The sequence below is a fragment of the Anopheles arabiensis genome, chromosome 2 (genome assembly GCF_016920715.1).
Source record: "Anopheles arabiensis isolate DONGOLA chromosome 2, AaraD3, whole genome shotgun sequence".
NCBI lineage: Eukaryota > Metazoa > Arthropoda > Insecta > Diptera > Culicidae > Anopheles > Anopheles arabiensis.
Genome location: NC_053517.1, coordinates 5,113,479 through 5,126,437, shown reverse-complemented (window position 1 = coordinate 5,126,437; position 12,959 = coordinate 5,113,479). Strand labels below are relative to the sequence as shown.

At 46.4% G+C, this 12,959-nt stretch overlaps 4 protein-coding genes and 1 long non-coding RNA gene across 5 annotated transcripts; 1 reads left to right on the top strand and 4 right to left on the bottom strand.

Annotated features, from left to right (window-relative positions):
• Positions 1-19: 19 nt before the first annotated feature.
• Positions 20-2,028, bottom strand: LOC120898306 (ELMO domain-containing protein 2). The gene is made up of 3 exons (XM_040303972.1): positions 1,890-2,028; positions 997-1,809; positions 20-933 (listed from the first exon to the last, which is right to left on the bottom strand). Exons 2-3 carry the CDS (start codon positions 1,543-1,545, stop codon positions 511-513), a joined length of 972 nt encoding a protein of 323 aa, XP_040159906.1. The 5' UTR covers positions 1,546-1,809; positions 1,890-2,028; the 3' UTR covers positions 20-510.
• A 110-nt stretch (positions 2,029-2,138) lies between these two features.
• LOC120898308 lies at positions 2,139-3,114 on the bottom strand. Its single transcript, XM_040303975.1, has 2 exons — positions 2,753-3,114; positions 2,139-2,681 (listed from the first exon to the last, which is right to left on the bottom strand). The coding sequence occupies exons 1-2, from the start codon at positions 3,008-3,010 to the stop codon at positions 2,220-2,222; spliced, it is 720 nt and encodes a 239-aa protein (XP_040159909.1). The 5' UTR covers positions 3,011-3,114; the 3' UTR covers positions 2,139-2,219.
• A 175-nt stretch (positions 3,115-3,289) lies between these two features.
• Positions 3,290-4,466, bottom strand: LOC120898307. The gene is made up of 2 exons (XM_040303973.1): positions 4,055-4,466; positions 3,290-3,985 (listed from the first exon to the last, which is right to left on the bottom strand). The coding sequence occupies exons 1-2, from the start codon at positions 4,310-4,312 to the stop codon at positions 3,503-3,505; spliced, it is 741 nt and encodes a 246-aa protein (XP_040159907.1). The 5' UTR covers positions 4,313-4,466; the 3' UTR covers positions 3,290-3,502.
• A 1,399-nt stretch (positions 4,467-5,865) lies between these two features.
• LOC120897747 lies at positions 5,866-6,474 on the top strand. Its single transcript, XR_005738575.1, has 2 exons — positions 5,866-5,962; positions 6,166-6,474. It is a non-coding gene; the product is annotated as an uncharacterized LOC120897747 (long non-coding RNA).
• A 78-nt stretch (positions 6,475-6,552) lies between these two features.
• On the bottom strand, positions 6,553-12,752 carry LOC120897184 (pancreas transcription factor 1 subunit alpha). Its single transcript, XM_040301856.1, has 3 exons — positions 11,671-12,752; positions 9,321-9,637; positions 6,553-7,186 (listed from the first exon to the last, which is right to left on the bottom strand). Exons 1-3 carry the CDS (start codon positions 12,093-12,095, stop codon positions 7,026-7,028), a joined length of 903 nt encoding a protein of 300 aa, XP_040157790.1. The 5' UTR covers positions 12,096-12,752; the 3' UTR covers positions 6,553-7,025.
• Positions 12,753-12,959: the final 207 nt, after the last annotated feature.

Here is a 12,959-nt window from a genome sequence, read left to right as displayed (position 1 = left end):
AGTATTTTTGTTATATTAATTAATTCTAAAAAAGCTTTACTTTATTCTCTCACTAGATTGCACTTGCGGTGTATGTGTGTGTGTGTGTGTCTGTATGTGTTTCTTCTCATTACTCCACAATTCGTTACCAATTTCTTCTTGTTCGCCTACTTTGTCGTCAGCTGGTTAGCGTTTGCGTGTCCGTATGCATGGGTGTCTATATTGTGTGTGTGTGTGTTGTGCGCAAACACTTGTGTATCACAATTGAGGAAAACCATAAAAAAAAACTAATACTACCACACAACAAACCGTGTAAGAGGACCCCGGAAAAAAGTTACACTAATAATAACACTGTGATACCGGGTGACCACAGGGTAACCCCGGGGGAAAAGGTAAAGAGGCATTTCAATTGCGCGGAAGCGGAATACGGGAAAATGGGTGTGTGTGTGTGTGTGTGTGTGTGTGTGTGTGTGTGTGTGTATGTGTTTGTGCTATTGTGTGATTGTGTATAGAGACAAGGAGGAGACGACGTTAAACGTCCTCTACCGAAAGGTTCATCTTAAAGTAGCACCCATCGTTGGCAAGCAGCTTCACAATGTTCTCCTCGAACCGTCGCTGGATGTGGTTAAAGTCCATAATGTTCTTTGGCTTACACTCGACCCAGTACCGGTCGAACTCGTAGAACAGATAGCAGTAGAACTGGTGGAACGTGTCCACCGTCAGGTGCTGCTGTGGATGGTTGTAAAAGTGTGTGCGGGCAGAACCGGCCTTTAGCAGGTGGTACGCCATCGAGGTAAGATTGATACCGACGATCGCGAAAAAGTACCCGTGCTTTGGATGGTGCGAGTGGGACAGCAGGTGGCGGGCGGTGCCGTTGTAGTTCTGTGCGAGAAAGAGTAGATTGTCCAGTCCGAGCACACCCATGCCACGAAAGTCGGTCGAAGGATCGTCTCCCTAAAATCGAAGGCCATTTAATTGGAGAGTTCAGCTTCGCTCCCGCACACGGTAAGTACCCACCTGAAAGCCAATGTGCTGCCACTGGTCGGTGATGCGGCCGGTTAGCTGCATCTCATCGCCCACCAGCAACTTCCACAGCATCATCAGCTTGGCCTCGTGCTCCGGCTCCTCGCTGTCGTACTGGGTGGCGCGCAGCTTCTCCACCATAAAGTACAGCCGCTTGTAGCCCCATATCCGCTCCGCGCACGTGCCGAACGAGCGCGGAAAGTCGATGTGCACCTTCGGGTTGATCTTCTTCACCTGCAGCACCGTCCCGACGGCGCGCGTTTGGATTTCGCGCCGCAGAAACGTGTCCTCCACATCGTTGGCGACCAGCTCGTTCAGGATGTGGAGCAGCTTCTTGATCGGCAGACGGCGGGACAGCTCCAGCGACATTTGGACCTTTTTCGTGCGCGTTGCGCCCGGCGGGCAACCGTAGCAGATGCGCTGCAGCTCGCATAGATTGGTGAACCGGTGCAGAAACCACTTGAGCAGTGGACGGGAAAGGAAGTAGAAAAAGCTAAACACGCGGAATATCATCTTCGGCTCGGTTGTTGCTGGAGGTAGCATTGTTTTTGTGGGGGGCAAGTGTTGGGTAAAAGGGAGGCTGGCAGTTCGATGTTGTGCTGTGATTGTTTCCGAACGGAACGGATTGTTGTGTGGATGGGTGCTTGCTGTCGCGAGCGCTTCTTCTAGATTCGTGATACACTACAGCTTTCTACTCTCTACAATCCATGGCGCTTTGGGTGATGGTTTCTTGTTGCTAACTCGTCCACGGTCCAAACAGGTTGCCACAGGAACATCAGCGCATGCTCGCGGCGTGTTGCGTACGTTCTGTGCGATGGAAACGAAACGCAGCACAAAAAGCGGAATATTAGAGGAAATTAAATGTGTTAAAGAGACGACCTACATACCGTGATCGCACCGTCGAGTGCACCGTGCAATGTTTACGAATAAATTCCCGAAAAGGAACGGCAGGAAAACAATCCCCACCCCGTTGCAAATTTGTGACAGCTGTGCTGCTTTGACAAGCGGAATGTGAAAGTTTCATGAAACATTTCAGGGTTTGAATGGAAACATTTCAATCCAACACAATGCGATTGAAAGGCGGTTGGAGAGTGGATAATCGTTCAATTAGCGCCTAATAGAACACAAGAAGCTGCTCCTTTTCTTCACTTTTCCGCATGCAAGAATGCTTTAACTTATTTATTTATATCATACCGATTGGATTTGGCTATTCTGAATCAAATCACCATCACAGCTATTTGAGACGATGGATGTTCGGGTCCTATTCTATCGGCAAACGACTTACCACGAAAAATAAACTCTGAGTGAGGCACTTCTTTGATGAATGTAAAGCCCACCTTCTCTCCGACACGTTGCGAAATGTTCGACGAGAATAGGGCTGAAATGAGTTCTGGCGGGGATTGGTCCTTCGATTCTAGCACGATGGTCCCATTCTTCAAATCCCGAGCAAGCTGAACGGATTGTTCCACAAGCCTCGTTGCAATTCCATGTCCGGAGTAGGTCGGAAGCGTTGCAAGATACATGATATCCATGAAGCAACTCACACCGTACTGCTCGAACAGGTTCACCTTCGCGTCCATCGCGATCATGTAGTTGAGTACCGATCGTGAACTATCGGTAGTACATTTGGTGTCCCGGAACTGCTCAAAGTAGCTGGCACCTTCCTGATGCTTGGGTGTCTGGAAAAAATTAACATCAACAACGTTCCTAAATGCAAAAGAATGCACACAAGCAGACAAGGGTAGCAGACCTGTAGTATATTGAAGGCAACACCCAGGATCTTGTCCGTAGGAGTGTGACGTGCGATCATCGTTACGCCACCGGCTAGAACTTCCGCACAGAGCTGCTCAAGGTCATCCTGTGCTTGGGGCGTAACGTTCACTTCCGATCCGATGCACACCGATTCGTGTAGGAAGAACGATTGGCGCAATACTGCCAGCGATTGCAGTTGGTAACGATCTTCATAACGCATAATCTCGATATCTTTCGATGATACTGCTGATGTCATTTTGATGCGTTCTCGTAACAGCAAGCAAGTTTAGCTCTTACAGCAACGAAGGACACACCGCCACGGCCGATGCGACAGAATGAACTGACATGCGATAGAATGTAATTGACGATCATGAATGGAGATAGGACGGACGTAGAGATTGCTAATCAACGACTATGATTGTGTGGGTAGGATGACCCACCCAACACAACTGTGCGCGATGCATTCAAACAAACCCCTGTTCTTTTTTTTTGCTTTCTCATTCCCAATCACGTGTTTGGTTGAAGAAGGGCAACGTTTCACAGCATGGAGGGTTTAATTTATTTAACGATTTTTTCCACTTCAAATTTAATCAAACAGCTTCAATACTGAAATCACATACACAGATAAGTCCCTACAAGGGGCACACAAGTGGGCCAACACAGTGCTAAAACATTGAACACACTCCTCACGTCTTAGCACTTTCACTTTCCTCACACACACTCTCTCTTTCTTTCTTTCTCTCTTGCATCATATGTGCTTCACGACGAGCGTTGAAAATGGATGCTCAGGACCGGCCCGATCGCTGAACGTTTGGCCCCGGTAAACAAACTCCGCGTGTGGCACCTGATTGATCACCGTAAAGCCAACCTTTTCGCCGACACGTTGCGAGATTCGGGATGTAAAGAGGGCCGACACTAGCTGAGGCTGCTTGGCGACGACCGTACCCGACCGCTCATCGTCGCCCGTTGGCGCTACCTGCCCACACTTGAGTTGTTTCGCCAGCTGGACCGATTCCTCGACAAGCCGGGTTGCAATGCCATGGCCGGCGTAGCTCGGCAAGGTGGCGAGAAACATAATCTCCAGCAGACAGTCCACACGGAACCGCTCGAACAGGTTCACCTTCGCGTCCATCGTGATCATGTACTGCATCAGCGCACGGGAGCTATCGGTCGTACACTTGGTGTCCCGGAACTGCTCAAAGTAGTTGCCATCTTCCGGGCTGCTCGGGGTCTGCAAAGGAATGGACAAGCTGCTGCGTTTTACTTCCGCATTATTTTTGGAAGAGAATTATCAACGAACCTGCAGCACATTGAACGAAACACCAACGATCGTATCGGTGTCGGTGTCCCGCGCTATCAACGAAACACCACCGTCGGCGACATCGAGACACAGCTGTTCCAGGTCTTTCTGCGCCTGTGGGGTAAGGTTTACCTCCGATCCGATGCACACTATTTCCTGCTGGAAGAATGATTTCCGCAGTACCTCCATCGATTGGTCCCGGTAGCGCGCATCGTAGCGTAGGATTTCAATCGCGGGGGTAGACTTGCCCGTAGCCATATCTTGAAGTGTGTTGATGATGATGAATTTGGTGCCGCGTTGTGATAATCTATGCCCGCGTTGCCTGCGTGCGCTGGAGATAACAGTTGAGCCGTAACTGAAGTGGCCGGACCTAGCCTGAACAGCTTCTGGTCAGCTGAGGCGCTTGATGAGATTTCTCTCGTCGCTATGACGACCTCGCGCGCTCCTGCTCTCTCTCTCGTAGCTATCAATGATGGGTCGTTACAAATGCATTGGTTTGTTGGAAGTCTGTCAACAAACAAATTACTCGACAACATTGTGATGCACGTTGCGTGCGCAACGATATTTATTTTAATGCGCTAAAGTTTCTAATGAGTTCAGTGGTTGCTACTTGAATTACAGCTGACCGTTTAATAGGCACGGTATGCTCACTATCTCCGTACAAATCGCACAGCGTTGGTTTGAAATTTAGATTTAGGTTTATAAAAAAGAAGATAAAGTAAAAAAATGCAGACGAGCATAATCAAACGTCACAACAAAAGCAATGGATTTAATTTATCGCGATGAGGCAAAACCTCTTCTATAAACTCTTCTATGATTGTAAGGTTGAATGACACACAACGGGCGAAGGAAAAAAAACCAGATCAACCTTTCCTCCCCTGAAGTGGTGATATTAATCTCAATTGGTGGTTTTATTAAAATTTACACTACTCCAAATGCACACCCAAACGCACACAGTCCCTTAAATCCCGTTACCCTATTTTCCATTTTTTAGACCACCACAGGACCGCCACAGTTAATACGCCCCGAGAGGATTTTAGCACCCTTCGATTCAAATGCAATTAAGTTCCACGGGGCAACTGGGAAACCGGGGCGGGTTCCGGTGGTGCAACTGTGTTGATCCAGCGTGTCGACGACGAGGACGGCGCGATGACGATCAACACACACTCCCTAGGATACGGCTCCTGCCGGGGTTCGTGGTTACATTCAGCGACCCCGTCATTTATCTGCCAACGCATCGCATCTCGCTTATGCTGCAAGGGCTCACGGCGCTGGTGCGTTGTTTAGAGGATCTATTGCATCGTGATTATTTTTTTAAAAACGCAAGCCCAACCGACCCCCTTTCCGTGTGATGCGTGTTATCTTTGTGCAATTTTAGTCCTTTTTTTGCTTTGCTGTTTAACCGTCAGCGCATTGAAAAAAAATCCGCTTGAAAGCGATTTTTCGGGTCGGTTTTGCGCTTTGATTTTTAAACCTCATCAAGTGTCAGCGTTAATCCGGTGCTCAGTGTAATTGAAAAGAAAAACCGGCTCGTTTGCCCATATTGGTGGATTGAGTTGAGAAGATGATTTGAATTCGCTGGAGGCTTTAAATTGTACTCTTATAGAAAGTATTACAGAAACAGATTTTTATAGAGAATTTTAAAACAACCAAAAATTCATTTCAAAATAAGTAAGCCTAATGACGGCAGGAATGAAATTTGAATCCAATCACATGGTGCCTTTCCGTTAGCCTGCACAGCCTGCCTACATTAACCGGAAGCAGCAAAAGCACAACATATCTATTGCTAACAAATCACCGCCGCCTGCTTTGATCGAAACAAAACTATCACTCAGTCTTTGAGCTTTGTTTACTCAGGTGCAAGCGGACGTGTACGTTCGTGTACCGACCAGGAGGGACCGACACTAGGTGAGTCTTGCAATGGGAAAAATATTAACAGCCACAAACAAAACCCCCGAAAGAAAGCAGAAAGAAACCCTGTGCAACGTTCAAATGCACACACGCAAAAGCAAACAAAGTTATTTAGGAGACGGCAAAAAAAGCATAGCAAAACCCCCCGTGCCATGCAAGATGAGTGCATTAAAACAACAAACTTTGCACCCCTTTTCCAGGTCTGGCGGCAGTTCGGCGAATCAGGAGGCAGTTCGATCGATCAACGCGAGAGGGAATGGAAAAAGAACAACGTTTTAATGAAGCGCTAAAATTTGACTGTTTTAAAATCGATTCGGGTAACACCGGTTGGAGTTGACGACCGACCGACGGGTTTGTGATGTTCGCAGCCGGGTAAAGGATTTACCGGTCCTTAAGTGTGTGTGTGCGAATGAAACGGTGTGACGGGATGCTGGCCGTTGGGAAGGGAAAAGGAAAGGGTTTCTGTTTGCTTTTTTGATTATATATTAATCAGTTACATTAGCAATTTACTCGATACACTGCTGCAACGTTTCTTTCACTTTCACAACGAAACATCGCTTGAAAAACTGTCCAAAGAGATGGAAGAATTTAAGGTAAATAATATGTAATATTCCAGTGTCGATACGGAGGAAATTACTATTATTTTATTAACTCGCGTCCGTTCAGCCTGGCGGTCTAGCACAAAGAGAGCGATCCCTTTCTCCTGACTTTCTTAACTAGCCTAACTCGCTTGTCTAGGCTCTCATTCCTTGACACTCATATTATACCTACACCTGTACTACTTACGCCTGCGCTAATCTAAAGCTCTCAACCTAAAGCTAAAGCTCTAAAGCTCTGACGCATGGTGTTTCACATGTAGGTGGCGCTGATCACCACAAATATAATAAGGATACGTTTATTTACAATCCCTTTTCCGGTAACATTAACACCGAAAAGAGTGACAGAGAGAGAGACTGTGTGTCAAAGACTAGATTGTTTTTTGGTTGCACATATACGTTTGAAGATGTCGTTCCGACTGGACTCTGAATCCATCAGCATCTAGGGGACACGGTGGCCACCTCTAGCAGATTCCGTTCGTCGCGTACGCAGACGGACCGGCCGCGATATTGCGATGATTGCTGCGCGGATCCTCCGGGCGCCAAATGCGTGCAAAGTAGCGCCCGTTCGCGTTCCGATCGCCCTTCCGGTGCCAGGAAAGGGAGTGTGTCTGACCGCTACCACCTGCGAAAAAATAGGGGGAAGAGAAAGAATCACCATTAGCGCATTGTTTCGATTGTGTTTTCCTACCCATTCCCGCACGGCGAATTGTGGAAGACTCTTCCCAAAGTGACCAAAGGGATGGGACCCTCTCTGCAGAAAGCGTGCGCGATGGTGCGATTCGTTCCGGGGTTGAGGGTGGATCACATTTAAGGACACTCTGTGTTCCCTCCCTTGCCTCCTCCTTGGTAGCCAAACACTCTCAACACACAGTGACAGTGAGCCGACAGGGCTGCAGTTTGTTTACAAATCCCCCAGCTTTTAAGTGCTCCCTTTTAAATGTCTGTGTCTTCCCTTTGTTTTGTTTGGTTTTCAGGCTACAAACACAGCACATCACAAGTTTTACGCGGGATGCAAGATAACAAATTGCCCGCCACACGGAGAAGAACACGGGCATGTGCTCGCATTTCCCAGGCATCTTTACCGTACGGCGGCGGGGGCCTTTGCTTTCCTTTGCCCATCATCTCATGCTCATCATCATCCTCTTCATCATCGTCATAGTAGGCTGATGGAAAGCAGAAACATGATGGTGGTTGTTTTGCGTGTAGCTCCAATCCCGCAAGCGAGCCGCCGCGGTAGGAGTTTGCGCAAATGCGCACCAACTCGGCACGCAACCAATGGTTTTTGCCGGGCGCCACGAACGCACACGGGGATGGGCGTGAGAATTTGCCGCTTAGCGTGCAGGTGGTCCAAAAAGTTCCATCAAGTGGAGCGGATTTGTCGGGCATTAATAGAGCTCTGTGTGTGTGTGGGTATTGGGATAGCTGGCCTTTTTTTAGCGTTCGCGTACGGGCGCCATGTTTTGTGCTGCAAGGCTGTCGGTTTTGCTTGATGGTGTAACATTAAAGCACATTTAAAGGGATTTTAGAGCAATTCGTTACATATCTATTGTAGATGGCAACATTTTACAAATTGAAATACAAACGCGACTGTATTTTATAAGATAAATTGTGTGTATTCCGGCGATTTCCCAAGTAAACTGGCACAGACCTTATAGCTATTGTTACACACGCGATTCTAAATTTCTTTTTTCACCAATCTGATCCTAGTAACCATTGTTTATCTTTCTACGTCAAAATAGGAAATTTCTGGAAAACGAATTATCCAGTCCGAACGGATATTTGGGTCAACGTGTAAGGATAAATTTAGTATAAAAGTAGGCCATATTTGCGCCATATATTGATTCAAACGCAGAAGTTCTTGGAGTTAAGAGGTTTAACTCCAACATCCGAGATAGGACAGAGCCCCTGGATCTCCAAGCCAAACACCCCCTTCCGTCTGCATAGGCTTCCCAACCTTTGGATTAGAATCGGGAAGGACTGGTTAGTAGGCAAAGAATCAAAGACTCTGTCCACAATTTCTGTTTCATTCTCCTCCGCTACGACCCTGCAACTCTTGCTGAGGGCCAATCCTTCACGTGGCCTACTGCAGAAGCTCGGTTCGTAACAGCTATAATGTCATATTTTCGATATGCAAACGTTTTCCAATCCATTTCTTTTACCTTTTTCGTACACGTACAGCATTACAGATCACACTGTTCACTGTTCAATCAAACCCTTTGTTGCTTTTTCCACTACAGCTGCTAGATGAGGCGCAAAAACTACTCCCTTTTGTACCCGCCAGTGTCGTATCATCAATTTTCAACCGGCAACCGAATAACGGGCAAACGCAAAAATGCATTCACCATTTCGTACTGTATGCTCTGTCACACCATTCCCTAAAAGGCGCATATGCTAGCAGCCCCGTGGCCTGGCCCCGTGTAGAAACACCGTGACACAATAACTGCATCAGTTACGGTTTCCGCTACATTAGTGCGATCCCTCTACCCTCCCGTGGTACAGCCACGTTCAATACGAACGCAATCGAACCAAACGAACGGTCCCCCAAGCGGCCACACCGATGATCGACGGGGAAAGGGTCCATTCGCTACGGAACATTTGAGCTCTACCAAAACACAGCCGCCGGAGCCGCAGCCCTAACCTCTGGACTAACCTCTGCTGTTGGCTAGCAGTTGGCTAGCGGAGGCTGATCGGTGTGCCTGCGAGGATGATCAAATGTAGTGCAATGAGCGGGGGTTTCCCTCGCAAACGGAACTCACCACGGACGATGAATTTCTTGGGCGGTTCCTTTACCGGCACCCGCTTGATACCGTTCGATCCGGCCTCGTTGCCGTTCTTGTCCTTGCGCAGCATCTCGCCGAGAAAGGAGATGTAGCTGATGGCCAGCTTCAGGGTGTCCACCTTGCTGAGCCGCTTCTCGTACGGCAGGGTGGGTATGTGGGTCCGCAGCCCTTCGAAGGCTTCGTTGATGCTTTGCATGCGGCGCCGTTCGCGTAGGTTCGCCGCCTGGCGCTGTTGGGCCTGCTGCGAGGCACACTTGGGCCGTCGGTACTTGGACGTACGGTTGCCGTACATGCTGCGGGAAGGGAATAAGGAAAGAATGCAATGTTAGGCGTAATTTAATGGGGTTTTTAAACGTTGTGGTCTGTGTTGCGATGTGTAATGATTGGTATCAATCGTCACGAGACTAGTTAAAATGGACCCGGCTGCTAAGGTTTCTGTAACATTTTTTCCTAGATTTGTTTGTTGAATACTCCAAAAAAAGGAGATGTTGGCCAGGTGTTAGATCCGATGTAAGAAGACCGATGTGCAAGTACGTTTATCATATAGGATATAACGGAATCTACATTTAACGGTGAGATACCTTAAAGGACCTTAAAACAGAACGATAATAATAGACCACTTAATTTTCATTCTTTAGATTGAGATGAGGCTATTAAAAATGTGTTTCAAGCTAATCCATTTTTCATATTTCAGTTCGTTTCCAAAGTTCTAACTATGACTGGGATTTCATGTTTATAAAGCTAGTACAAAAGACGTGTTCGTGCAGTGTACGATCTATTCGTCTATTTGACCTTCTGTAGCAAACGCATCGAGCTACGGCTATAATTTTTTGGAGTACATTTTCGATTAGTACAGGATTTTATAAGTCATTTTCGGCTGTGCACAAAATTATTCACCTCCTCCAAGATGTTTTTTAACAGCAAATGGTCAAATGGTGTAATTTATTTATTTATTTATCAACATATGTGTCTTGCACTCTTGAGACTGTGACAAATTAAGTACTTAAAACCTATCCTACACCTAAATCCTAAATTATTCCCCTTACATCTCCCTTGATCCAGTGTCGCCAAAATGGAAGATTAATAAAATGTTTTCTTTAAATGCGTTGGTCGTTAAATTAAAATCAAAGTGATGGGACCATGTATTGAATTGCCTGGTCATAGCTAGTAACGGTTCGTTGTATCCATATAAGGTACGCATGTTCTCGCCAACAAGTAAGTTACGAGAGCGAAGAGGTCTCGATGGCGCGTAGATATTGATCTTCTCTAGTAAATATGGGACGTCTAATTCGTTTTTTAATGTTTTGGCTGCAAATACACATTGGTTTACCTTAAAATGGTGTTCGAGCGTCTGTAGGCCAAGTAGAAGGCAACGCATTTTAAAGTAAGTCTTGTAAACTTCCGTTGCATTGCCTCTATTCTGTTAATCATCGAGGTGCAATTCGGGAAACAAAGAATTGAGCAATACTTCACGTGCACAAGACTAGTAAACAACGACTTAAGACATAATACATCATTACATTCACGGAATTTTCAAAAGATAAAACCTAGCATCTTGTATGCCTTGTTACCAGTTTTGTCAATATGTAGACGGAAATTTAAACTAGATAATTGATTCATAACAAGATAACATTACACATAAGATTCAGTTATTACACATGATTTTCAACACATCACAAAGAACTGTAAAACTGTACAATCCAGCTTGAGAAGTCTTGAAAATCATGTGGAAGAACTGAAACATTATTGTGGTGTACTACTCGTGTAAATACTCGCGAGCAATAAAAAATGTGGTAGACATTGGATATTGCCTCGGAAAAACCTTGTAAGATGGATCAGTTTTCATTCGCTTGCGCGTATGGAGTGGTTTAGGTTGGAAAGAAGAGTTCGACTTAATATAGACACAAGACAACCTCCATGGGTTAGACAACTTTCATTCGACTAAGCTTCTCTTAGATTCTGATTAGATTAGGTCCGACGGGCTAGGGTCCTATCTTTCACAGATGGCCAAAACTTCCAAAAAGTGGCATAGACTGGCCTACACCGATAATAGTTGTTGTTTGTATAGATAAAAATAAGAATAAGAACAAGGAAGTTTTTAAAAAAATATGCAATAATTTAGAAATAGTTCTGAAGCTTTGAAAACTTCATCGTATATTGACAACTTGACTACTTATTTTCAAGATCTAGAGCGATTTTGATTAAAAATTTGAATTATGTCCTTATGAATATTTGATATTATCAAAATAATTCAATATATTATTACCAATAAGTCGAGAAACTGATTTTGAAGTAACTCATAATTAAAGGACCTAACATCACTTACTCTTTCATGGAATCGTTATTCTCCTGATCGCTGTTGAACCCACAGTACGATTCACTGTCCGTGGTGTTCTCATCGTCGGCCAGGAAGAAGTCCGAACTGTTGGACGTGGTTGAGTCGACGTTGTTGGCCTGATGCAGATGATGCTGCTGATGGTGGTCGTGCGACTGTGTGTCCGAATGGTAATCGTGCTGATGCCGATGATGACTGCTCAACTGCTGATCACTGTCCAGATGATGCTGCTGCTGCTGCTGGTGATGGTGATGATGAAGGTGTTGCTGCTGTTGCTGCTGCTGTTGCTGCTGCTGGCAAGAGTGTTGCTGCAGATGGTGCAACGGCTGCTGACTTTGGTGCTGATGCACCGACGGCCCTTCGAACAGATGTCGGCTCATCACCGCCTCAAAGTCGAACGTATCCATCGAGAACATGGTGGGGCTTATTCTAAGACTAGATTGACGTGACTAGATTCGTCGTCGTTTTGGTTTCTTTGGCTTAAGCTCTAACACACAGTTGCTGCGCGTTTACATTCTGGAATGTGGCATTACCCTTCCCATGCTTCCGATTCCCCTTTTAATCATAACACAATCTTTCCCAGGGGGATCTTTTTACACTTAACGCGCCTCGTTTACACACCTGTTAAATTATCCGATTAAACACACTTTACTGCTGTTCCCACACACTACAACCACCTCTTGGCTGGCGCTCACTTTGCCGCAGTGTTGTCCACAGCGAGCAACACCCACAGTTCCCACCGTGGCCACGTGGCCATTGGGTAAACACAGTTGGCTAGTTTGCTCGCTAATAGTGAGCCTAATTGGCGCAACAATGGACGCCTGTTTGCATACAAATCACTTCCTTTTGGTTTTGGGTTGATCTTTCACTTAACTCGCACAAACACGCTGCACGCGGCCACAGCACGTGCCGGCCACTTGTCGATGGGGAAATGGTGTAGAAGGTGTAAAGGGAACCACACGCCTCCTACACGCGGTACCGGAAGTGAGCTTCCAGCGTTTGAAAAACCGTTCGTCCCGGTGGCCCAAAAGCCCGATGATAACCCCAGGAGAGTCGACAAAGGACTAACCGTACCACGGCTTATACCCGTGCAGGTTTGGTAATAGCTAGGACCTTTGTCGAAGGGTGGAAAAGGAAACAGGGCAGGCCATGAAAAGATGAAAAGAAAACAAATAGGGGTATTTGCATTCACGCTATGTGTGTGTGAGAGAGAGTGAGTGTGTGTGCTTGCGTACTGCTGTGGTAGGCATGGGAGAAAAGCGTTGCAGATGCGTTGCTCG